The 25,729-nt window shown below is 42.8% G+C and overlaps 1 protein-coding gene across 1 annotated transcript in view; it reads right to left on the reverse strand.

The window, feature by feature from the left end:
* The window catches only part of eif4g2b (eukaryotic translation initiation factor 4, gamma 2b), a 40,815-nt gene extending 20,217 nt beyond the window's left edge, over window positions 1–20,598 (reverse strand). The window contains exons 1-6 of the mRNA XM_084059602.1: window positions 20,137–20,598; window positions 17,331–19,976; window positions 16,089–16,879; window positions 12,049–12,158; window positions 11,790–11,842; window positions 1,900–1,965 (exon numbers count right to left, since the gene is read on the reverse strand). Of these exons, the coding sequence (XP_083915728.1) occupies window positions 1,900–1,965; window positions 11,790–11,842; window positions 12,049–12,158; window positions 16,089–16,879; window positions 17,331–19,976; window positions 20,137–20,389 (3,919 nt within the window). The 5' untranslated portion in view covers window positions 20,390–20,598. The remainder of the gene's footprint in view (window positions 1–1,899; window positions 1,966–11,789; window positions 11,843–12,048; window positions 12,159–16,088; window positions 16,880–17,330; window positions 19,977–20,136) is intronic.
* Between the last annotated feature and the right edge of the window lie 5,131 nt (window positions 20,599–25,729).

Below are 25,729 nucleotides of genomic sequence, written 5' to 3' on the forward strand. Positions count from 1 at the left end.
GCATGCAGGCAGGCTGAGCTAAGCTACCCGGGCTAATGATAGCCTCTATGTCCCGATGTACAGAATGCTAGCTGCTAGTAGCTAGCTAGTGGCTAGCTGCTAGTAGCCATTTTGGAAGAGGGGGGAAAACGGTGAGGTTACCGACAGGAGGGAAATATACATATTATGCCTTTACCTTTACGAAAGCAACGTCAGTTTTGTAATGTCGTGGGGGCCACCAAAGAAGAAATAAAAGGAATGGAGAAGAAAAACGAGCCGTTTGTGTGTGGTATTTCCAAGAGACCCGTGTATCTCTGCAGCGAAATGACGAACCATTGCCAACAACCAGCCCCCTTCCTACCCGTTAGCTAATACTAGTAGCTACTAGCTAGCACACAGTGCAGAGCTGGACTACCAGCGTTGCCAGATTTTGTGCGAGAAATAAGCATGTAGAAACAAACACTGTACATACAAACATAGCAATATACCTTTAAACACTTTTGAGAAAAAAAAACTGCTATTTGTGCACAACCTTGCAAAAGTTTATCCAAAACTAACCTTTCCTATGTGGATGTATAGGCCAAATATTCCTGTCAGCAAATGCACAATATAGTTTTGTAAGTTGGATTCGCCTCAGTTGCAGCTCTGTAACAGCTCTGTGTACACATCATTTCTATTCCCTTTCAATTGTACAGTCATACATTATTTTGTTTTGATTGTAAATTGTTCCACTTTTGCTTTGGCAAAATGTTAACGTATGTTTTCACATGCCAAAAGCCCTTTGAATTGAATTGAATTGAAAATGAATTGACTAGGCTACATGAGCGCTTTAAATTGGATATTTTCAAAAACTCTTGCAATAATATTTGGAATACTTTTTAAACATTTTAACCACACAAATTCTCCCTGGGTACAAAAACATTTTCATGAAAATATTTGAGAACCACTGGTTTAAATAATAATATTAAAAATTTGAAGCAAGCCTAATTAAACAAGTACACTTTAGAAACAAGCCCAAGGAGAAACAGCAACCCGCAACTACAAATATTTACAAGCAACAGAAAAACGAGCCCGACCCCAACGTCGCTTATAATAAGCGGATATGGCAACGCTGCACCACAGCCTTGTGGGGGTAGAAAACCCTCAATATGCACTGGACACGTCATTTGTTGCCATGTCCTTCTCGGCCAATAATATCGTACATTATGTTTTTCAGGCGTTTACTTTAGTCCATATTACCCAATGAGAAGTATTATTGGGGATTAAAAGTGACTTCCTCCTCCTCCATTTGATTGACACTCTGTAACTCATCTGCAGTGCAGGAAAGAATTTGATCAACTTTTTAATGATAAGAGACATAGTGGATATACTAGGCTACATTTGGTTTTGGTTTTACGTCTAGTTATTACAGTAGGTCAATCATTAAAACATCCTTTAGCATGTGAACCATAAAAAATTGTCATCGTTATTTTACACCAATATCTGAACTACAATTTCTATCTAGAGAAACTTGTTATTAGGCTATCAGTGAGCAATACAAGGGCATGATAGTAAATTATTATCGCAAATGCTGGTGAATGTTCTGTTCCAGACAGTAAGTGAAGTGCACATGTTGCTCCCAGAAAACTGTTAACTGTTCAAAGAAAAAAACATTTTTGTCGCTGCACCAATAACTCCTATGGCCTACTATGGGCAGGGACGGTGCCTGTCAGTTGCAGCTGGGGGGGGGTGTTGAATGGGAGGAGGAGTGTGTTTTGACCTCGCACTTAGTCTCGCATAGCCAGGCGGTCTGAGATCTTTGACCTACAGTACACTACATTAGCCTGGTAAACCAAACCATCCCGGTCGCATGAATTAACGTGACCAAAAAGTGGAAGAGCCAATTGCCGTCTGCACTCAGGGCCCATGTGATTGACAGACTCTGATTGTCTCTTCCACTTTTTGGTTTCTGCAGAACGCCGACCCAGCGCTTGGGGCCAGACCAGTCTGCAGAAGACACATGATAATGTCATACATCTGGTGACATCTAAATTCATTGTAGTTTGTAGAACAGTGGCGAGAGGAGCCGCTAGAAAACCTCTGCTTACTGCTTTGAAAACAAATCATATGACCATCCCAATATGAAGGACTGCCCTAAAGTCTTTGCATTAGTTCTGTAATGCAGTTATTTTGTAGGTCTCTGAATTGTTTCCACCCAGTTTAAGCAACATTGAATTTAGATGTCACCAGATATGAATCGGTAGACAGAGATCCCTGACCTGTATGGCTATGCTACACCAGGACTAGGACCCCAGGAAGACTAGAGGCTCATTCATGTGTCTCTAATGGGGGATCCTTTAATAAACATAAACATAAACCTCACACACTCAACGTCAACAAGACCAAGGGGCAACGTCGACTACAGGAAGCAGAGAAGAGAGCACATCCCCATCTACACTGATAGCATTGGTGAGGAGAGGCGGTGACTGCAAATTCTTTGGCATACACATTGCCAAATGTGTTTGACATTGACCTCACTTGGGCCACACACAGCACAACAAAGCTTGTACTGCCTCAGATGGCTGAAAAGATTCAGCATGAGCCCCTGGGGAATCCCCAGGAAGTTAGCACATCAGCACCATCAAAAGCATCCTGACAAGCTGCATGATCGCCGCCTGGTATGAGAACTGCACCGCTCTTGACCGCAGAGCAGAGTGCTACAGAGGGCGATGTGGATGACCCAGTGGTGTAAAGTAACTAAGTACATTTACTCAAGTACCGTACTTAAGTACAATTTTGAGGTACTTTTACTTTACTGGAGTATTTCCAATTTTCTATACTTTTACCTCTACTCCACTAAATCTCGGAGGCATTTATTGTACTTTTACTACACTACAATTATTTGACAACTTTAGTTACTAGTTACTTTGCAGATATAAATGATTACATTATAAAATATACATTAACCACTTTAGCCCTATTTTATACCTAGGCTATTTGAAAATAGCCGATCTCCAAGCTCACAACTCATCACTACATCCTAGTAGTCAAGAGTGCTATAGTTGGCGCTGGAGTCAAGAAGTAATCCAAAAGAACTAAATGTGCCAGAGTCAAAGCCGGAGTCAGTAATCCAAAAGAACAGACAGTGCCAGATACACAGCAGGAGTCAGTTATCCCAAAAGAACAAAACAGACCCCTGTGTGGAGCCTGATGGCTACTAGAACAAAGCAAAGTCGCAAGGGGGATGAGTATGTGGTTATACATGTTCCCCATCCCCTTATAGAAGGGATGGGAGAGGTTCTCCAGGATAGCATCCAGCTTCCTCCTCCATTGGTACCATGGTACAAATGGTACCAAAGCTGCCAAAGTTACAGGTTAGATTACAAATGACATGACAATGTGTTGCCAAACAGGGTAGTGTAAAATAAAATATCCACCACCGCATGTGACATTTTCCCTATCACTAGCTGAGCTGAGCATTTTTTAAACTAAGAAATCATTTTTAATGTTGTGCTACCAATCTTTTTGTAAGAGGAAGTAGGCCTACTTTCCACCCCAAAAGGGTCTATACCTCATTTGGGAAATTAAGCTCTCTAAATGCAGGCAGGACGGTGTTTGTGCTGAAAATATCTATACATCCTGGTGACATGAGCCTATTACATGATCTTTAACCACTTGCACCCTGAATCCCTATATTCTGGGGGGCAAGTTGGGCAACATTTGCCGAAAATGGCAGATCTACAAGCTCACAACACGTCACAATGTGACACGTTGAGAGCTTGTTGTATACATCAGCTATTTTCCGGCAAAGGTGTAGAGGCAAAAAAGAGTGGTCCAACTCCAGTCAAATTTACTTCGTATAAAGGGTCTATTAATGACCTGCAAAGTCTTCAACTCTCAATGAGTCCACTCATTATCACCTCAATCACATCTGTCAAGTTTGGGGTTGAATCCGTCAAAGGCCAAGGTTAAGTTAAAGAATCATGTGTTCCACCCAGTAATCAACAAGGGGAAAATACAAATTAGGAAGATAGCAAATGGTATCAATCAATCAATCAAGATTAAAGCAGCGGTTGAAACCGTTTATTTTCATCACCACTACAATCAATCCCCAAGTTTCCATCAAACCAAAAGCAAGTGTTATGTAATAGCTGTTTGCTCTTAAAAGAGTTTAGCACTTGGAACTGGATTTTGCATTATTACAGAGGTCCGCGCCCAGGCAGAATATCTCATGACTCACTTTTAGATACCCCAGATTGATATCCACTTTCTTCAGCATCCTGAATAAGGCTAATCAGATAAGCTAGTTTATGAGGGTATCCCAGAGCAGAAGTGAGTGTAATTTTCTATGAAGAATATTTCTTAATTCCTGTCCTGTCCTGACCCCGAGTACTCCTGGTTTTATGGAAGAGAAAATTAACTATAGTCTGGATCACTAACACCGAAGTTGAGAACTGTTGGCTGTCTTCACTGTATATCAATGAAATAAGTGTAATTTATATTATTCCCACAAGAGGGCAGAACAATACCTTCTCTTAAGATGAAAGATGGAAGCAGGTGACACTTGTATAGCTCTGTACACAATAAAATCCTCAATATTAATTGAACTCTGAGAGTGTACAACTGCAACATTTGTTACAAATGGCTAAATTAACACTCATGCTTTTACTGTATATTTTCCATGGTACATAAGAATTCACTTTCAGTCTGAGGGTCTCCTGAACCCCATCATGTACCTCCCACTGACTAGCATCAAACTCTAATGAAATAAAATACCTGTATATTATTGTGCCATTTGTATAATGCACCAGTATTATGCTTCTCCCGTCTCTATAAGCTCCCACCCTTCACCGTATCAGCCCTTTCTCCACTTTGCCTTCATGATAACCTGCCTTCATTCATTGACCTTCATTTGATTGGACAACAGTATATCTGTATTTTATGGGGACACTCTGACCCCATTGGCGAACTTTGTTCGATAAAAGTCTGCCCCTGCTCCTCCCCCTACAACCCCCAAAATACACCCTCCCACCCCATGCTTGCGTTGTTACAGTACAAAGTGATTACAGATTTAATTAGCTGAGGACCTTGCTGCTTCAGGGAGACTCCTAAATCCATATTGATATTCTGCAGAGGCTGGAGATAGAGGCCTGAACCTGCTGATGATGACTTCACGTGGGAAACTGCAGAAAAACTGCAATGATTTGTAACTTTCACCCTCTCCTGTTTTTACCCCCTGAGGCTAATCTCTCCATTGCAGAATGACGCAGAGAATTATGCAGTGAGCACAGTGGCGATCAATGCTGTCTCACTTCAAGACCAGTGCTTCGATACCAAGAGGCCTGCTGTCAGGATAGTGTGATTTCTTTTGATGAGAACACGGGGACAATGCTATTGATTTTGAAGGAGGCCAAATTTTCTCTGTGTGTGTGTGTGTGTGTGTGATGAATGAGTTCTCGCTTCAGTTTTAAAATGCCAAGTAGAGCTGTCACATGTGTCAAAGCCTGAACATCCCATGGTGTAATTCACTGAGGCAGAGCGAGGCAGAGCGAGGAGAGAGAGAGAGAGAGAGAGAGAGAGAGAGAGAGAGAGAGAGAGAGAGAGAGAGAGAGAGAGAGTATCACTTACTTTCAGAGACCTCCATGATGTTCAAAAGAATTGTAAGTGTGACCCTTTGCGAAAAACACAGTTGGAGCTCAGCTTAGTTACAATCACAGCATGATAGTTGCAATTGGGTAAATTGGGTACCAACTTATCTGTCTGTGTTGTCAGTGAATGACACAAAAAGTTAGTGATGGAATGATAAGGATATTCTTTTTGATGTCTTCCTATAAACTGATTTCAGCAGATATTTCTGATCAAAGTCATCAAACACTTGTATTCCGGCTTTGTCGGTCATCTATGCGAACACAATTGATCCGTGTTTGGGGGAGGGAACTCGGGTGGGGAGGTTGATGTTGGTCATTGCACGTACTCCTGCGGGCTGGGGGAGGCACCTGTCAGCAGGGAGTGTTGGACGGGAGGAGTAGACCCTACGTCCTCCCAGTGGGGGCTCCTCACTGGCAGGTGAGTCAGTAGGACACAACAGCATGCAGGGACAACACAGAAATGTGTGTGGGGAGGAATCAATTGGCACTAAATTGGGGAGAAAAACGGGATAGAAAATAATTGGCTACTCTAAAAAACTAAAGATGAACTGATATCATAACACTCTATGACATAAAAACAAGAGCACTCTGAAATCGGAGCAGATTTTCAGAGCGTATTTCCGAACACACGATGACTTCATCCATCACGGTGCAGATGTTGGGCCATGCTGTGAATGGCCAAAAGCCATGTATCATGATTTAAAAAAACAAAACAAAAACAGAACAAAACAAAACATAAAGAGCCGAGTGAACTTAAATGGTACGAGCTGAGGGATTGTAAAGATTTGAAGGCAGACGCTTGATGCTCTATATTATTTGGACAGGTAACAAGCTGTTAAATTGCTTTTAGTATTCTAGATGTTATTTTGCAACATTAATTGTATTGTATGTGATTAAAATGGAGTGTGGTTACATGCTTGTATATTAGCAAAAATACCAAAAGTATTTTACTTTCAAAATCTAGCTTGTGCTGATTTCTCCAAAGTTACATACTTTCAGGCTGTTCTTCTCTGAAAAACAGCAACCCACTGAACACTCTGAATTTCCGAATGACCAGAGAGCACCCCTGTTGCGCTCCAGTGCTCTCAGAGTGTATTTACGAATGTATTTATGAGTAGGGGATCTGTCTGCACATGTCTGCCAGTGACTGGCTCACGCTAAAGGTCCCCAAAGTAAAGACCGATCTGGGGAAAACAGCCTTTTGTTTTAGTGCCCCAACCACTTGGAATGACCTACAGCTTAAATGTAAAGTCTGTTGTCCCATAACAAACGGCCAATTTAAATCCTTGATTGCAGACCTACCCACAAGTGTCTGCAACTGCTTTTAAATTTGTGTTGTATCACAAGATAGGGGAAAGGTTGTTTTTATTTTGCTTCTGTTTTGTCTTGCTTTTGATATGAATATTGATGTGAATAGGAAAATGAAATTGTACTGTGATGTATCTCGGCGACACAATCTGCAAATGAGGGCAACCTCAATGTCTTTCGAGAATAAATAAAGGTTTGAAATGAAGTGCGGGGAGCGTGAGCAGACTGTCTACCACATAATCACCACCTGTCCCCTGTATAGACCACCTTCGGAGGCTGGCCTCTTTGATGTGGGACCTGAGACGAGGGCGTGGCAGCATGACACTAAGCTGGACATCTGATGATGATACATGAAAGAAGAAGAAGAAGAAGACTTACCTACACCTGTAAAATAATGATCTGACAATAAAGTTGATTCTGATTTGATGTGTCCAGTTGACTCCCAGTAGCTATAGTTCACTGATCTTGACAATGGATTGAAAAGAGAAGAGAAAAGAAAAACAAAACAAACACTACTACAGTACTTTTTCATTTTACATAAAAACAAATGAGCACAGTAGCAAACCATACACTTTCCCTTTAATGTCCCTGTATGACTTCATGCTTCTCCCATTGTATGATAAGTGCATTGACTGCATTTAACGTGTGGTGATAAGAATCATAGAAGTCTTTCATGCTGTCTTTCATTTCTGCTATTTTATAGATTATTCCAGTGGTAGCATATCACTATTGATTTCCCTCCTCTGCTTTACAACATGGCTATTTGCACCAAGTTCACCTTTAAACCTGTGGGCTATTTGAATTCAACCAAGAACCCCACATGAACGTTTTGCATACATTATCGATATTCCAGGATGAATATTTTGAGAGTGATAGGCTCTGACCTGACCCTTGCACTCCTTAGTAGTTGGCTGCTTAAAATATGGGTGATTGAGGATTATTAGGCACAGAGGCTTATTGTCGCATGCAGTCATTCTTGCTGAGCGCATATGCTATAATAAACTTAACTTGAAGGAAATATTCTTTCCCTTAGAAATGTGTATGACATTTATTTATGTTTTTTTGCGTTAACCATGTACCGAATGTTACATTAGGTGAACATTCTGTGAAGATAGGAGAACATTTGCCGGAAATAGCCGAATCACAAGCTCACAGCGTGTCGCAATGTGACGCGCTGTGAGCTTGTAGATCAGCGATTTCCGGCGAAGAGATTTGGTGTAGAGGCACAAAAAGGAGGGGCCAAGTACAGACCGCTGGGGGACCCCGGTCAACAAAGTATATAGGGTTTATGTGCTTGATTTATCCAGGGAAACTGAGCACATAGCATGTTCTTTTAGAATAAGACCCTGCTTCCAAGGTTCCAGGTTAAATTCCCGGCTCCTCCTGGCTATGTGTCGAAGTGTCCTTGAGCAAGACACTGAACCCCTAACTGCTCCCGATGAGGAGGTTGGTGCCTTGCATGGTTTCCTCTGCCGTCGGTGTGCGAATGGGTGAATGTGAAATACATTGTAAAGCACTTTGGAGAAAAGCGCTGTATAAATGCATTCCATTTACTTTTACTGTATCTGCTTCTGGTGGTCACTGAGAACTAACAGTGGAGCAATAGAGGGATAATAGCCACAGTCTACTGTAGTGTAGGTGGGCCTATCCTACTCAGGTGTACCTTGATTGTAGTTGTTGAAGGTTAAATCTGATTTACCGACATTTAAACCAGTGCCACATTTCTCAGTAATGCTATAATACTGGTATTATTTAGCCAAGATATGTATCTGCAGTGTTTGCTTTGCAATATACGGTTGGTAATAGTGCGTCAGACTGCATGTTTAGTACAAGCCTTCAATATCCCAGATGATTGACTACACGCAACCTGTTATTCCTTCCCTCTTATCTCCAGAGGCTCTTATAAAAACATAGCCATTCTCAGGCTGTCTCTCACAGAGCTGATAACCTGAAGGGACATGTGACCTTTTTTTCACATGTGAATCAATAATGTACCTAGATATCTTCTTTTTTAATCTCGTCAATTACATCCGACATGACAGGTTAATCTGAAAGAATGCACGGCTCTGCGAACCGCTAGAATAGGTGTCAGCAGCAGTGCAATGAAGGGCTTTTGCTCCCTGTATGAAACTGAGGTTAAAAAGCAATGTAATTTCATGTCACATTGGAGGACAGTAAAGAGAAGTGGGAGAAATAATTCACTCTTCATGCAAAAATCCATTATCCATCTTTGTTCAGAAACTCCCTATTGTTGACAATAGTGAATTGACATGTTATTGAAGGTGCAAAGTGATGTAGTTTTTTTTTTTACAAACTTGTCTAGGACTGGAGTCATTGATTAATTGTCTGGCCAAGTATTGGCATGTGTCAGAGAAAAGAATGAACTTTTGAGGCTCAGAGAGCTGAAGAATACATCACAGATAAAATACAAACGAATTACTCGCTAATACCCAAACACTGCACAGTTCTGCCTTCCATTCCCACTGGGAGAGAAAAGTAGTTTATCTTCCAAACTTTCATCTTCACAGCTCTGAAAATATTTACTCGCCATATTATTGCATGCGACTTAAGGCAAAGAAAAGACTGCTCCAAACTGCTGTCTGATTTATACTTGTATGACCCATTCACTTGCTAGAAAAAAAATGTTTTCAGGGAACGATGCGGTCAGAGTAAACTGGGCTTCATGTCACTGCTGCTTCATCCTTTCTTTCCTCCTTTTTTTCTGAAAGGAAGCCAATCTTGATTGTTTGTGTTTTCATGTTCAGTCGCGTATCTGTCTCTGTCATGGGAACGTGGGATTAAAATATTAGCTCTTCTTATTCAAACTCTTCCCCCCAGTTCAAAACAAAAATTAATATGAGCTCCATTATGTATAAATGTTCAAAGCAGCCGCAGTCCCATGGGTAGGGTCTCACTTTGTGAGGAAGGGAGTGTATTTCAGCTTGAGGATACATACATACAGCATATATGCAGCTAGTGAATCTGAGTTCAACTTTCTTTCTGTGGTTGTCAGTGTGCTTTCTATCCAAACACTGTGAGCTAATGCATTTTCAAAGTTCGCTGTTGTACCCATTGATGATGGATGGTAGGGTTTTTGTGTGTGTATTCTTTGCCTTCTTGCAGTGCATTGCTGAAGAACTGTCAGAGGAAGTTTTCACTTCTGGGTGTAATTGGTCTCTATACACAGATGTTTTGTACACAGGGAACGTGACTCTCCATCCAACAAAAAAAGTAGATGTGGTGCTGAGGTGCGGAAGTGGACCAGTCCCAAGGCGCTGTCGTGCCGGTGCCGGAATGTGTAGGGAAGTCATGCCTTTCGGCATTTATTTTATTCCCCCCCCCCCCCCCCCCCCTCTATCTTCATCCCCCTTCCCCCACTGCTATCCCCAAGTTGAGGAGGATGTAGATAACCACGTGTCTCCTCCGATACATGTGAAGTTGTCATGCTGCCGCTTCGTTGGATCTGACAGTGAGGAGTTTCACCGGGGGGTGAGGAACACGGTATCCTTCCCAGTTTCGCTCCTTGCTGAACAGATACCATGACCAACCTGTAGGGGTCGCTAGTGCAGAGACAAAGATCACCCTCTACAACCTGCTTCCCACCTGCAAACACAGCCAAACTTTACCCCCTGTGGCACCCAGAAGCACTGAAACAACATTTCAGTTGTTTTCTTCTGCAAGACATGATTCACTATTCAAGAATTAAGAGGGGTTTATTTGACACTCACTCATACAGGTACAAGCAGTGAAATGTCATGCAAGGCAAAATACATGTTCACAATAGGAGTGGTAAAAAACACAGGCATGAAAGATGACAAAGACAGATTAAATGAACAATGTATGGAGCCCCACAGGGAGAATCTACCTATTACAGCTGAACATATTGCTTTGCCACCTAGTATGGTTGCACTGGAACACAATGGAAATAAGCATTTCATTATACTGTTTGTGTTATCCTTGGTATAAGTTATATTGTGTTTGAACTTGTTATTTGTATTAATCAATCAATCAATCAATCAATCCAACCAACCAACCAATCATACTCGAAAACAAAATACTATTGATTTACCACCCATGACCCAATTATTCTCTCAAATAAAGTATGAGGCAGCCAAATATGGCAAATGAACCAACCCACCATTATGCCAGACCTTCATGCCCATTCTGAAGCACCAATTACCACTCCCCATCATTTACGCCATCCGCACGGTACAGTGGTCAGCCGTTAGTATAAGGGTGGAGAAGCATCCGTAAATAATGCCACAGCATGGAGATGGGTGAAACGGCAACTAAAGTGTCCCCTTCAGCTAATTAAAAAGCTGTGGCTAACACGGGTCCTCTGTCTCATTAATGTGCCCCGGCCCTCCCAGGCTCAGAGAATGGCTATCTGCTGGAGTGGAGCAGCCATCAGAAGATGTGGCAGTCAGAGGTTAGGGCAAAAAAAAAAAAAAAAAAAAGCAGGTTTGTGAGAGATGACACCCTATCCAAATTAAGTGGTGGGTGATTAATTTGAGCTCCTTGCGCTAAGGCCTGTCAAGTCCTCATGCAGCCAGAGGATGGGGTAACTCTGGGAGACATGCCGCTAATGGAAAAGGAGAGTTAGTGGGATGGATTGCGGTGAGTTGTCGAAGTCAGTGTCATACTGTATTTGCTGTGTCTTACACTTTTAACTTTCTCTCTGTTTAACTTCTATTTCCTCTGCTTCTTGTTCAACCCGTCTGACATTTTGGAGAATAGAATGTTTATTGCAGGGTCTCTTCCATTTTGCTCACTGAACAAAATACCGTTAGCTGTAGCAGTTATTGTTCACATTTGACTTGAAGTCGCTCTGGATTAAGAGCGTCCGCTAAATGCCTAAACTGTATGACTGCTTACCTTCTTCTTCTTCTTCTTCTTCTTCTTCTATCGTCTGATGCTGCTGCTCAAACCTATGTGACATTTTGGAGAGGAAAATAGTTCAGGAGCGAAGGGTTTCCTTTCTGCCTGGAAAAAGAAGGGCAGGGGTAGGGCTCCAAAAGACTAGTTTAACTTCCTCTCTTCTTCCTCATCTCCTCCATCTCATCCTCCTCTCTCCCCCCTTTCCTTCTTCCTCTAATTTCACTCTGACATTCAACCTGTTTGACATTTCACTGACTTAAGTAGTTTCTGGATGGCTGGTTGCATTTCAGCTACCCGGAAAAGCACTGTACAGTAGGTTTCAGAGTTGACGGACTTCATGGGCAGCACAACATTCTCTGTCTTCATCTCAGAATCAGAATAAACTTGAATCAATTATCACATCACAGTTTTACAGTTGTAAAGAAAAATTAAAAAAAACAAATTTGTGACTGATTACTGATTTATCACTGATCATTGCGTTTTCGAAAAAAGGGGGTTGGACAGAGAGAGGGAGAGCACGGAAAAAACATATAGCATAAAAAGTAGCAGGTATGTACAAGAAGTTAGACATAAGGTGCAAGAAGTTGCAGGTACAGTATGCACATGAGGTCAGACATATAAGGTGCAGGTTAAATAATTAGATAGCAGTAGGTGCATTACATGAGGTACAGCACTAGAGCGGTATTGACATAGTCTTACGTGCTGGTGACATATCAATGAGGTAAAAAAGAAAAGAAAAATCAACATAAGAAGGTAGTCTGCATAAAGCCAAATCCACAAGTAAAATCCACATGGCAAATCCACGTGAAGGAAGGTAATCCAATTTAAGGAAAAGCAATTGTTTCAGGCCAGCCTGGCGACACACAGTGTTCAACAGTCTGACTGACATGCCATGTACATCACCACCACCATCATAATTTCCTTCAACTTATTCTTCTTTGTTGACATTTAGTCTAGCATAGCCAAACGATCATATACCATACCTCTCAGGGATTCAATGTAGTTGCTCAGAGATTCAATGCAGTTGCTAAAACTGGGTGGAAACAATTCAGAGATTTAAAAAAAAAATAACTGCACTGTAGCATCAATGCAAAGACTTTAGGGCGGTCCTTCATATTGCCACGGCAGAACTGGTCCTCAAAGCAGCGGGCATAGGTTATAGCGGCAGTTCACTGTGTTAGCCCCGGCCCCTACTGTACATAAAGTTTGATTTCAGCAGAAAACGCTAATGTTACTTCCGCCGAATTAGTTCCATTTTCGCCAGAAACGGACTGTATCATATATGAGTTTATTTTTGGGACACAATTCTTATATGAGACGACTCTTAGATGACCCAATGTTATTCTCCATAGAGAAATTACTTCCGCAACCCAGGGGATGAACGAGTGACGTCAGGACTTCGGTACTCTATAGTCTCGTATTCGTAGACTATACGCCATTTGGGAGTTTGTGTTTATTTATTAGCACATAAAGAGGAAAAACAGAGGGAAACCATATCGTAAAGGAGAAGTTTATAAGCCTTGAGAGAACTTCCCCCTTTTTGTAGAATCAAATACATAAAGGAGAGAGAAATGTTTTGAAAGTAGTTTAAATATGTAATGTATCTACTGTTCTCATTGAAAGCTCTGCAGTCATGTTTTTGCTGACAAACTGAAACAATTCCTTGGTTGTGCTTTGTTATATGAAGGCAATATACAGTGCTTTGATTGAAATGTCTATTGCTATTACGTCTGACTGCAGCTGTATTCAGTTCCATGAAGTTTTGGCTACGCTGTTGCTACGGATGGATGGCGCCATTTGGAATAAAGAAACAAAAGTGAGGCAGCCAAACGATACATCAGTCAATACCCCCTTCCTTTGATTTGTAGTCAAATGAGCCATACACAAAAAAAAAGTATTTTTCAAAATTTTACCTTCCAAGGGCATTCTTCATGTTAATACGCAGCTGTGTGGATTAGAGGCTATTCCTCATTTCCCTTCCCCATCCAAGATAGGTACATCCTCAAAGGAACTTGTGGAGAAATTAACATTGACTCCAGCATGTAGAGAGCCTCACTCCCTTTCCTCTTCTTCTCCGCAGGAGTTGCTAAGCTAACACAATAACCCCTGGCCCTTTATTAAAAAAAGAAAAAAGGAAAAAGAAAAGAAAACTCCCTTTGAAATTAACACATGAAAGACGAGTTCTTTCCCTCCACCATCCTCCACAAAAGACTCTTCAACATTTAACTTCAAAGCAGTCTAAATGAAGGACAGAATGGGATGAAAATGCCTCCATGGTAGATAATACATGCCCTGTTCAGCCCCCGAGAATCTGAACCCAAACGTCTAATGAGCGGTGACATCACCGCTCAGTGCACTGTTATTTCAGTAATGCCAGACCACCAGTGGGATTTGGTATAGCAGGACAGACTGGACAGTACAGCAGCTATAGATACCAAATCTGTTAAAAATTCAAATGTCTTTTTGAGGTGGTATGGTAAAATATATATTGCAGTTGACTTAAGGTTGTTTTTAAAATTGAAATTGTATTTAAAAGTTTGATAATAAGGGGGCACAGTCGGTAACGCAGTCGCCTCACAGCTAGAAGGTCCTGGGCTCGATTCCCGCCGGGGACGCTGTGAGCGCTGGGGGCGTGTTCTCTCCTTCACGTCATCAGTGCCCATATAGGTGGGGTTGGTGAAAGGGCCTTTCTGTGCGGAGTTTGCATGCTCTCCTCGTGTCCCCTAGCGGGTAGGTACCCTCACAAAAAACATGCTGTAACATCCTGGTCTCTATACTGCCTCCCCCTGGTCAGCCAGGGCGCCTGATGGAGGCGAAAGGAACTGGTTGGAATAACGTGTTCCTTCACGTGTTACGTCCTACTGTGGAAATTCACCCCTGTCAGGTGATAAGAAGCGGCCTGCTCACTCTTCATGCATTTAAGGAAACATGAGCTCAGTTCGGGGCTCTCCCCAGGCTGGCAGAGGGAGCGTAGCGCCCAGGATTACAAGCTTGTGAAAAATGGGTTACAAAATCGTGGGATAAAAAATTCAAATGTCAAATGTCTTGAAATGTCTTGTGTACCATTATGGCAGTAAGTGATGAGTGAGTGCTGCCTGTTGGATGAGATCTTCTCATCATCTTTCAGCAGGGATGTGTACTTCATTATACATTGAATAGCAGTTCAGTGGCCCAGCGTACCATAGTGGGTACTGGGAAATCTTAAATGAGAGTCATACTGAAGATGTTCTTTTTTTTTTAAACTCACCAACTTAAAGATACATCAGTCATTATGCCAATATAGAACATTGAATACTGCATTTGGTTCCATGTTAAGTTAATAGTACACTTGTCTCCCCAGTGGAGATGAAGCTTAAGCTCTCTTCTGCAAATTATACAGACTAGAAGTTCGGGCCGCTGCGCGGCCCTCACATCTAGCGTCCGCGCGACGTCGCACTGTGTAGGTGTGTACATGTAGTGTGCAAGGAAGTAGTAGTGTTGAGTAATGTGATTGAGGCAAGAGAAGTATTGGGTATGAATGTAGGCGGGTTGTTGTTGATTGAAATGAGATTGCATTGTTTGTTAGATAGCATGGTTTATTGGCATGGTGTGATGTCGGACAGTGTTGGTGGCAACATGTAAATGTGAGAAAGGCAAAATAGCAGTGAAATGAAATGACATCCAGAATAACATTAACAGTGAAGCATTAATCAGGAGCAGGTGTACAGTATGTTGCATTGGGGGGAGAATACAAACAAAGGCAATGGCAATTATGTTGAAGAATGGGAGTAGCAGCACATGCAAAGTGTTTGAATGAGCATGTTTGGATTAATAAAAGAGTTCGGGATAAACAACGTTGTCAGTAATTCCCTCATCATTGTTCACAATGAAAACTTTGACGGCGCTGGCTCTCTTTCCCCTGGAGAAGGCTGTGTAGAGTTGGCCATGAGCGAACACAGGTTGAGGCAAGTAGATGCCAACTCGTTCGTTCTCTTGCCCCTGCCCCTTATTGATGGTAACAGAGAAAGCTAAGCGGATAGGGAACTGTCGTCTGATGAAGGTGAAGGGAAGCTCCTCATCTCTGTCATAGTGAGGTATCCTTGGGAGGAAGATTTTTTCACCCCTGTTTGTGCCAGCTGCAATCTCACACTCAATGATTTTGTCCATCATCTGCAGTACCACCATTCTGGTGCCATTCTTGAGAGTGCGGTCGGGACCTGCTTGCAGGTTTCTCAGCAGCATGACTGGGGCTCCTACTTTCAACTTGAGGTTATGATCAGGCATTCCAGAGGGTGTCAGTGAATTGAGGAATTCCACAGGCATGGAGTCCTTGTGGTCGTCCTCCAGAATTGTGTCGGCTGAAAAGTAGACTCTCTGTTCTGTAGGGAAGTCTGCCAGGCATATGTTGTTGATTTCTCTAATGTCATTATTCAGAGGAGTGTATACAGTGCCATTGAGAAGGTTGTCTTTGTTGACACATCCAGTTTGCAAGTCAGGAAAGGTGAATGAAATGAGAGTTTGGAGATCGTGAACCAAGTGGTGGGGTTGAATGCGGACCTGCCATTCTGTGTCCTCCTCGTGTGGGAGTGTTCCTTCCCCTAATGCAAGGAGATAGTGGGAGAAGTCCTTCTCTGCTGCGTGTGTTCTCATGTTGAGGTTTAGCTTGTGGTGTTTCATGTGAGGATAGAGTGTTGACATCTGGATGCATGCTGAAACTATCTGGGGCCTGCCTGCTCTTTTGATAACGGGGAGGGTTTGCCTTGGGTCTCCACCCAGGAGGACAGTTTTGCCACCCCAAGGCTGCTGTGAGTGCATGAGATCCCTCAGTGTTCTTTCCACACACTCGACGTTAAAGCGGTCAACACTGAAAATCTCGTCCCAGATGATTAAGTTGCTGTCTTTAATGAGCTTGGCCAGATTGGACTCTGCGTTGATGGCACAGACAGAGTCTTGGAAAATGGGGATTGGGATCTTAAATCGTGAATGAGCGGTCCTACCACCCTCCAGGTTCTGTGCTGCCAAGCCTGTGCTGCCCACACACAGCACAATGCCATGCTCTGCGCGTATCGTAGCAGCAATGACCTTAAAGGTAAAGGTTTTGCCATATCCTGCAGGGGAGTTGAGAATGAACTGGCGTGTGATGGTTTCTTCTTGTGGGGCATGCACTGCCTGATAGACGGATTCGCAGAGTGCCATTTGTTCCGCAGTGAGCTTAGGAGCAAGCGACTGTACAATTTGTTGTTGCTGTGTTATGTTGAATTTTTCAGATCTGAAGATTTGTGTCAGCCTTTCCTGCGCAGTTAGTGGTCTTGGCTGTGGCATGTCATTGTAGTTGGATAGACCGCTGCCCATTTGTGAGAGTTCATCATCAATTGCAAGCAGTAGCTGATTTTGTATGAATGTTGTGTCTACTGCGTCTGTTGTGTCTACTGCGTCTGTGTCTAATGAGCAACTGTCATATGTATTGTTTTATGGACTCTGAGTCTGAAATAAAGATTGAATTGAATTGAATTGTGGGGCACCTTTGTGCAGTGGCCTCCGCATGGAGAAAGTCTTCACTGAGCTCTGCAAAGAATCTGTCATACAGATGTTTGGGCTCTGATGGGTGACAGTAGTGGAGGATGATGGCAAAGGTTTCGCGGACTTTCCTTGGAGATGCGTAGCGTGACACCTCATGCATGGCGGTAATCCATTCTAGATCGTCCTGAAGCAAGCCCATGGCTAGAGCTGTGTCTTTGAAAGTGTCATAGTGGTTGCCATCATGTACCTTAAGGTCCTCATAGGTCTGTGGTCCTCTGATATGTGCTAGGAGCAGTTTCAAGTAGAATCTTTCTCCTTGGAGCACGGATACATTGGACATTCTTCCTATTGTACGTGGAATTTCCCTGTCCTTGGGTGCGTGGACTCTTTTATTCCACATGTGGGCCTTCCATGTGTAGTGTTCGGGAATCTGCATGTATAGATATTGCCTTGCTTCAGGGTCCTGGCTGTTTAGTTCGAAGAAGGCAAGCAATGTAGTGGGTTTGGCTGCTGCTATGGCCTCCTGTGCATGGCCTTCTCTGAAGACTATGCTCTGCTGGCCGTCTGTGTGGATGGCGAGATTGGTGACAGCAGGGAGTCTGTCCTGGATCTTGTACTCCATAGTCCTCCAGTGTGCATCATGAGCATCAATGGTTCTGGCATTGATGAATTTGGAGATCTCATCCCTGTCTTCAATGTCGAGGGTGCCAACATCAGCTCCCTTATGTACGTATTTGTACAGGTACTTGATGGTCTGGAAGGAGCCTACAAATTCAACGTTGATGTGGCATTTGTATTTGAGAAGGACCCAGGGGTTGTAAGGAACGACCCACCTGCTGTCAAACAGAAAGCCTTTCTTGTTGAAGGTGTGGCCGTCAATGGGCCGCCTGTACTCCGGGTAGCCATGACCATGATGAGGCAGTCGAGTGGTGGCACAGAAGTTTTTGGGGAATTTCTTAGAACAGAGGCCATTGACCATGCAGGGGCTGTTGGGGTAGCCTGGACCACAGGGTCCATGGAGCATGGATTGACACACCAGCTGATGCAACTCTGGCTCCTTGTCCAGGTCAGGTATGTCTGCTCTAATGATGTGATCAATGTCATCTGCAGTCAAAATCTCGTGTAGGAGTAGCAGTATGTGGGCATGTTTCAGTCCTCTCATCTGTCCCTCAACAGTGTGTATTCTAGCCTTCATTTTGCCAAAAACTCCCAGCTTCATGTCGCGGAGGAGCTCATCCAGACTCCGTTTGAAGACTTTATTGACAATGTCTGGTCTGTCAGTGGGCTGCTGGTGTTCAAAAATGTTATTGAGGACACCTTCACTCCGTGAGTTTGCCGTAATGGTAATGAAGAGGTCAAACTTTTTGTATCTGGCTGCTATGGCAAGGGCATCTAGATAGTGCTTGTAGAGGTATCTGGGGCTACCAGTGTGTGAGCCTGGAAGAATTATCTGTTGACCAATGTTGGTGGCCTCAGTCTGTCCTGGCTGTGTTTGCTGAGTAGCCAGGGAATCAATCAGACCAGAATACTGGTGGGCCCTGTACTTGTCCTGTAGTTCCCTACTCCTGTAGTAGTTCATCCGGCAATTTTCTATTTTGGAGTATTGATCACAGAAGTATTCTTGAGCAAGTCGGGCCGACTTCAGAAGGGTGTTGAAGGAGTGGGTTCTCTGTTGTAGATGGAATCTGAAGAACTCCTGAAGAGTGACTTTGGCTGTGGGTGACTGTGCATGAACCTTTGTGATGGGGTTGTCGATGCTGAAGCCAGCATCCCCATGTGGCAAGATCAAGGGATAAGCGGCTGGGTCATACATAGGGTGTAGTGAATTGATGTGTGTAGTCTGGCTGTGATTAGGTACATCAACTGGAGTTCTGTACAGAACAATGTCTCTGGGCTCTGTCTGGCATCCTGGTGCAAAAACAACAACGTCAGGGACAGCAGGGTTGAGGTGACTTTTGTTTGCCCCCTGTGAGCTTTTTGACTTGAACACCATTTTCAGTGCCTGAGTTGGGTTGGCATTGAGTAATTCTGCGCCGGTTTTAAAGATTTTTACTAAAGGGTTAACTGTCTTTAACTCATTTTGAATGAGGGTTAAAGTGGGCTCCTTAATAAGGTCCTCTCCCTTAGCCTGATGAAGGCGGTTCTTAATTTCATTGTCCTGATCAAATACAAAGATTTGTGAGAATTTGGGTCGGTTATTGGTGTCAGGAAAGAATGCAGAGGGAGTGAGGTGGTACATTTGGCCACTCATCTTGAACGGTCGTGGCCCTAGTCCTTTGAATGCAATGATTTTACCGGTGACATTCTTAGAAGCCATAGACACTAAGCCATTGTACTGTCGGATGTTGGCCATGAATTGTTGGGATTCTGGAGAGGTCCTGTCAAACAGAGCTTGAAGTGCAGGAGGGGGGTCCTTGAATGGCTGTAGTTGGATTGTTCCGTAATGGCAACAGGCACTGAAGGTTTTGAGTGGGACAGGATCTTTTGAAAGTTTTGATGTTTCCCAGGGGAACATGACGGCCTTGCATGAAGTGCAGATACAATCCATTGCAGGTGTGGGAAAGGCAACTATTTCTGTGAGTTGTTGTGGCTGTGTCCACGCTCTTCTGAAGTGTTTATCCTTTGGTTTTGTCCTTTGTGATGGATGAGAGTGTGTTGTGTATTGATGGTCCTCATAGCGGCGTTCTGCGAAGAGAGAGATGGACAGCATGCATGATTAGGCAGTTGTGAAATGTGTGCGTAACATAGTAATTGTAATATTCTGTGTAGATGTAAGGAAAAGGAATGTGAGAGATTGGGTGATAGAATGCATTGTAGGGATTATGGGGTAAATCAAAGCACTTACTTTTGGCGGGGGGCGTCTGTAAGGAGCGAGTTGTCCTTCTGCTGGCGCGGTTGCTGTCACTGCGGTTAGCTGAGAAGTGGAGACAGTTGTGTGTGGGCAAAAAGGAATTAGCCGGGATGTTGTGGTATGCAGTTTGTGGTTGAGAGTATTTGTGACATTGAAGAGCGTTTGCGGCTGCATTTGCGCGAGCCACACGCTGGCGAGTGGCATTGCGTGTGCGTTTGCCCAGCATAGCTTTTTTGCGTGGTCCCATGGCTGCGTGCGAAGTTGTGGGTACTGTGTAGTAAAGTTTCCTGTTGTCTCTGTGTCGTTCTGTGTACTGCGTAGTAAAGTTTCCTGTTGTCTCTGTGTCGTTCTGTGTGCTCTGCGGGGGTAGGGGCTACGTGCAGTAGAGGGGGTAGGGGCTACGTGCAGTAGAGTTGCAAGGCAACAACACGTGGACGTGTGTGGCATTGGTAGCGTCGCTGAGGACACTGGCATTGGCCAGGGCATCCAGGTCCTTTATAGTGATGGCTGTGCCCCTGTCATTATGGTGATGTCAGATAGTGTCAGACATCTCCATATATGGAGCTGCCTATATCAGTTATGCCCAAATATGGGACCGTGATGGCTGTGCCCCTGTCATTATGGTGATGTCAGATAGTGTCAGACATCTCCATATATGGAGCTGCCTATATCAGTTATGCCCAAATATGTGGGTTCTCTGATGTCAGACCAAAATAAGCACCCGGAAGTGAATTTCGCGCTGGGGAAGAGATTTGCATAGTATTGGGGCATAATGCGTTTCATATTTATTGTACATCATGGAAGTAGAGTAACGGTATGGGAAGCAGCCGGTTCAGAGGCAGAATATTGAGGAATTTTGGGGTAAAATGTGGAGTTAGTTGGGCCATGTGTGTGCGTGGAGACCGCGCACACACACATGTGTAGCCCCATGAGTTTGGCCGTCAATTATAGGTGCAAGATGGATAAAGACAAGAAGTAAAAAAACAAAAACAAAAAACAAAAACAAGATGTAGTCCTTAAGGGGCTATACCGGTCTAAATATGACAGTGTCTACTCACTCATCTTTGGCCATATACATAAACATTTTCCATGACTTGCTTACTTTTTAGAGGTCACGTATATTGTGTTAACGATGTTTGTTTACATTATGTCCAAATGAACTGAAACTCCAATGAATTTGCCGGAATAATTGAGTCAACGGTAGCTTAACAAAACTTCAGGGATAATAAATCACAGTTCATTTTAGTTTGTAACTCAATCTTTCCCCAGGGGCAATTTTTGACTCGATTTTTTCAATCAATCTGAAAACGTATTAAAACACAACACAAACACAACAATAACTTAACTCTAGAGCCTCTTCAGCAACCTCGGGCAGAAGAAAGACGAGACGGGGGAGGAAAAATAGGAGGACACACGAACCCCAGTCAGAGCCAACGAGTCCCGCAAGTCACCAGACGGACCACCAGGCAGGACGGGAATCTGTAATCACCGGCACCTCTCTCCCACAAGAATCCATCTCTTTGTTATCTCGTGGTCTTAGCTTCACTCCTTCAAATAATGTAAATGCTTTCCAAACGAAGGTAGACTTATTTAAGTTTTACAGAAATCTACATTTGAAAGCCTGGCACCATCATCATGATTCTCAAAACACTGTTTCATGCACCTCAGAGAACTCTGATCCTAATGTCGGCCCTGTAAAGGAGTTCAGACCTAAATCCACTTTCTGCCCTATAAGCAACAATGCCTGTCTAATTGCTTTCACTAAAAAAGTGTCCGGTGAAGTAGAGTCGCTCCTTCAAATGGTAAAACGTCCATCTACCTTTAATCTCACCAAACAAGAGAACACAGCCCTGCGAGACATCTCCAACAACGAGAACATCATAATAAAGTGAGCCGACAAGGGCGCTGCTGTGGTCATCTGGGGCAGAGATCAATGTAAGTGAAGCCCACAATCAAGTACACAATCTTGAATAATATATTATACACCACGTCATCCAGTCCTGTAGAGTACAGTACATGAAACGTGAATTAACTGACATTCTCAACAATACCCACATTCTACATTCTGGTAAATGTCTCCGCCGTGAAACTGCGCACACACACTCCCTGGATGCCACAGCAGAACCTCTGTCTGCCCTACATTTTTCAGATCAGCCTGTCATAGCGCCACCATGAGGCCAACTTTTGCGAAACACATTTTTGGATATTACTTCTACAGATTTTGTCCAAACAACACGCGAATCGGTACACAGTATCTCTATAGTCATGTGATCAACACGGATCTGTCCGATTTTCCATATTCCATCCTCATTGGATAAGATTGGCTTCCAAAGTTTGCAGGATTGGTTCGTTTTGAACAAAATGCCTCAAATCATGAACGCAGCATGCGATTTCCGTGAAACTTTCCACATAGATTCCCACTTAGCCCAGGAAGAAATGCCACTTGAAAACATTCACATCAGCCTCATGGTGGCGCTATAACAGGCCGATTCACGTTTTTACCTATAACTGCACCGATCTGCGTGAAACTTTGCACGCACACTCCCTAGAGGCCATGGAAAAACCTTTGCCCTGCATTTTTCACATCTGCCTTTTAGAGCACCACCAGGAGGCTGACTTTTGTAAAACAAATGTTTTCTTCTTACTCCTTCAGATTCTGTCCAAAAACACGCAAATCGGTACACAGTATCTCTATAGTCATGTGATCAAGATGGATGTGTCTGATATTTCATATTCCATCCTACTTGCCTAACATTGGCTTACAAAGTTTGCAGGATAGGTCCGTTTTGAACAAAATTCCTCAAATCATGAACGCAGTGTGCGATTTCCCTGAAGTTTGGACGCACATTCCCACTAGGCCGAGGAAGAAATGCCCCCCTTTTCACATTGGCCTGTTATAGCGCCACCAGCAGGTCTAATTTAGCAAACCACATTTTTGGAACAAAATCATGAATGCAGTGTCCGATTGCTGTGAAAAGCCTAAGAAGAAATGGAACCCTTTTCACATTGGCCTATTATAGCGCCACCAGGAGGCCATAATAACCTACCTGACCTGGCGGAGACTTGTGCTCCGAGGAGCACTTTTTCTAGTTACTTGCGCCAGTGAAGCAGCGCAAGTACTGTTTTCACGTCCGTCATGTCGAAAGGAGTACACAACATGTATATATGTATATATGTATATATGTATATATATATATATATATAAATGTAAAAAAATAAATAATCGCAAACCAGGAACAAGTGGTTCCATGACCGTCATGGTATGAGTCATGTTTCAGGGCTACTGTAGAAACTCACCTCAGTTTGTATCGGTTGGAGATAATTCATTTCGTTTCCACAGACAGTCTGGTCACACTGTGTGTTTTAGCAGCTTTTTTTTTTACTACCCTGAACTCTGCTCAACATTAATGTCGAGTAACGTTACATTATAAGTTGTTTAGTTCACTCTTTTTACTTCGAAACATTGCAGAGCTGAGTGAGTGTGTGTTCACAGTGTTTGTGAGAGAGGGAGGCTGACTCGACAATTGGAGGGTTTAAATCCCAGGGTTGCCAGATCTGAATGACAGTTTCCAGCCCAAGCACAACTTAAAACCAGCCCACTTCAATAAAAAACAGCCCAAATGCACGCACATGCACGTCCCGCGCGCGCGAACATTTTCGGGTCTAATTTGTTTTTTGGTACTTTCTTTTCGGTTTTAATTCGGTTATTTCTTTAATTATGTGAAGTCTGGTGACGTGAGGCTAATAATAACCCGCCAAATATGTTAAAATTTGTAATTGTAATTTAATTTAATTTGATTTTAAAATTAAATTTGGGCTTGTTTTTAACTTAAAAACAAGCCCAAATTTGATGTGCCCGCCCAAGGCTATATATTTATTCCAGCCCCATGAGTTTTAAAATAGCCCAATTGGAAGGAAAACCGCCCAATCTGGCAACACTGTTAAACACTCCCTTTAAAACCTAGGGAGTGAGGAGCAATCAAGGTGCAGTCAGTGGTGGAAAAAGTACACAAATGTTTTACTTTAAGTAAAAGTATCAATACTGCAATGTAGAAGTACTCTGTTACAAGTGAAAGTCCGGAATTCAAAATTTACTTGAGTAAAAGTACAAAAGTATTGGTATCAAAATGTACTTAAAGTACCAAAAGTAAAAGTACTACAATGTTTGAAAATAGCAGATCTACAAGCTCACAACGTGTCGCATCGCGACGAGTTGTGCAGAATATTAATTCACTAAAATGATATAGATATACATGGAAGTGTGAAATTTGGCATGGAGTATCCTGACACATAGGGGGTAAGTAGCAGAATACGATTTTGGGGCTGGCTACCATTGTATTTTTAAATATGACCTACAACATCCCCAGAAACACAAAAACAAAATACTGTCCGCTTGACAAATAACAACAAATATGATGATTTTCTAGCACTTTATGGTGAATATCACAGCCTCACTTGTATAAAGAAAACCTTCCATGTCCCTAAGCTTCAATTTGAGCCCAAGATGACCTTTGTATCTTGAAAATTACTCTTTCTGTAGCCAAGATTCTCGCACTATACCTCAAATCGGAGAAAATGGTCAGTAGCTTTCCAGGGGTGCAGTACGTTAGTCCGACAGCGCATTCCTCCGACAGCGCAGCGCTCCGACGTTTCCAATACTAAACCCTAACCAAACCAAAGGTGTATATGACATCAAAATCAATGTCTAATTTTCTTATCCCTTATTCCTTGTGCTTCACTGGACATAATATTCAGTATCTGCCCCCAAAATGACAAAAAAAGTAGTTTTTTTGATGCTGTCATTGCATACAATCTTTTTTTTTCCACTGGTGAAAAATGTGATGACGCAGCTTACCCAAGGGGGCATACTTAATTTGGGGTCCAATTAAATATTTTTATATTTATGTCCCATCAACATTTATACTGTAAACTCGATCCACCAGAGAAAGCTCCCTGCCCGTCGCACCTCGCACACTAAAACCAGGAAATAGATTCTACATGGTTTTGTTTTCTTATCTATATATAGAATCTATATTCCCTAGCAAATCTCTTAATTACACCAACATTATTCTTGTGAAACAGTTTGTTTATGCTCATTTATTAAAATGGTAAAAATCGATATTGCCTGCATTTAGCTGCTCGGGACGGTGTGAGCGAGTGGTCAGGCACAGAGCTTGGCAGAGCAAGAGACGCCTGTGGCCGCTGGGAGCAGACAGGCATGGGGGAGAAATGGAGACCGCGTTGTGGGACTCCCACCGCTTGTTTCTAAACCATCTATTCATTTTAGTCGATAAATAGGTGATGTAACATTAATCAACATTCAATATTAATATTACATCTACAGCTGGTAGTTTAAATCTTTATTTTCAAAATGTGCAAGTTCCTACAGCCTCAAATCGATAACACAACAGGCTGTCACCGTCACTTCAAACCTTGTACCATTGGCTACTGTAAACGGCAATCAATATCAGTGAAAGCTACCCTAGCTTTCTGTTAAATGCTGAATCAAATATGATGATTTCTGGCCATGCCATGGGGTCTTTAACTACATTATGCCCTCTCAGCATTTTTACTGTATGTCTCTGCT

This window comes from Gymnoscopelus microlampas (genome assembly GCF_963454915.1).
Source record: "Gymnoscopelus microlampas genome assembly, chromosome: 6".
Classification (NCBI taxonomy): Eukaryota; Metazoa; Chordata; class Actinopteri; order Myctophiformes; family Myctophidae; genus Gymnoscopelus; species Gymnoscopelus microlampas.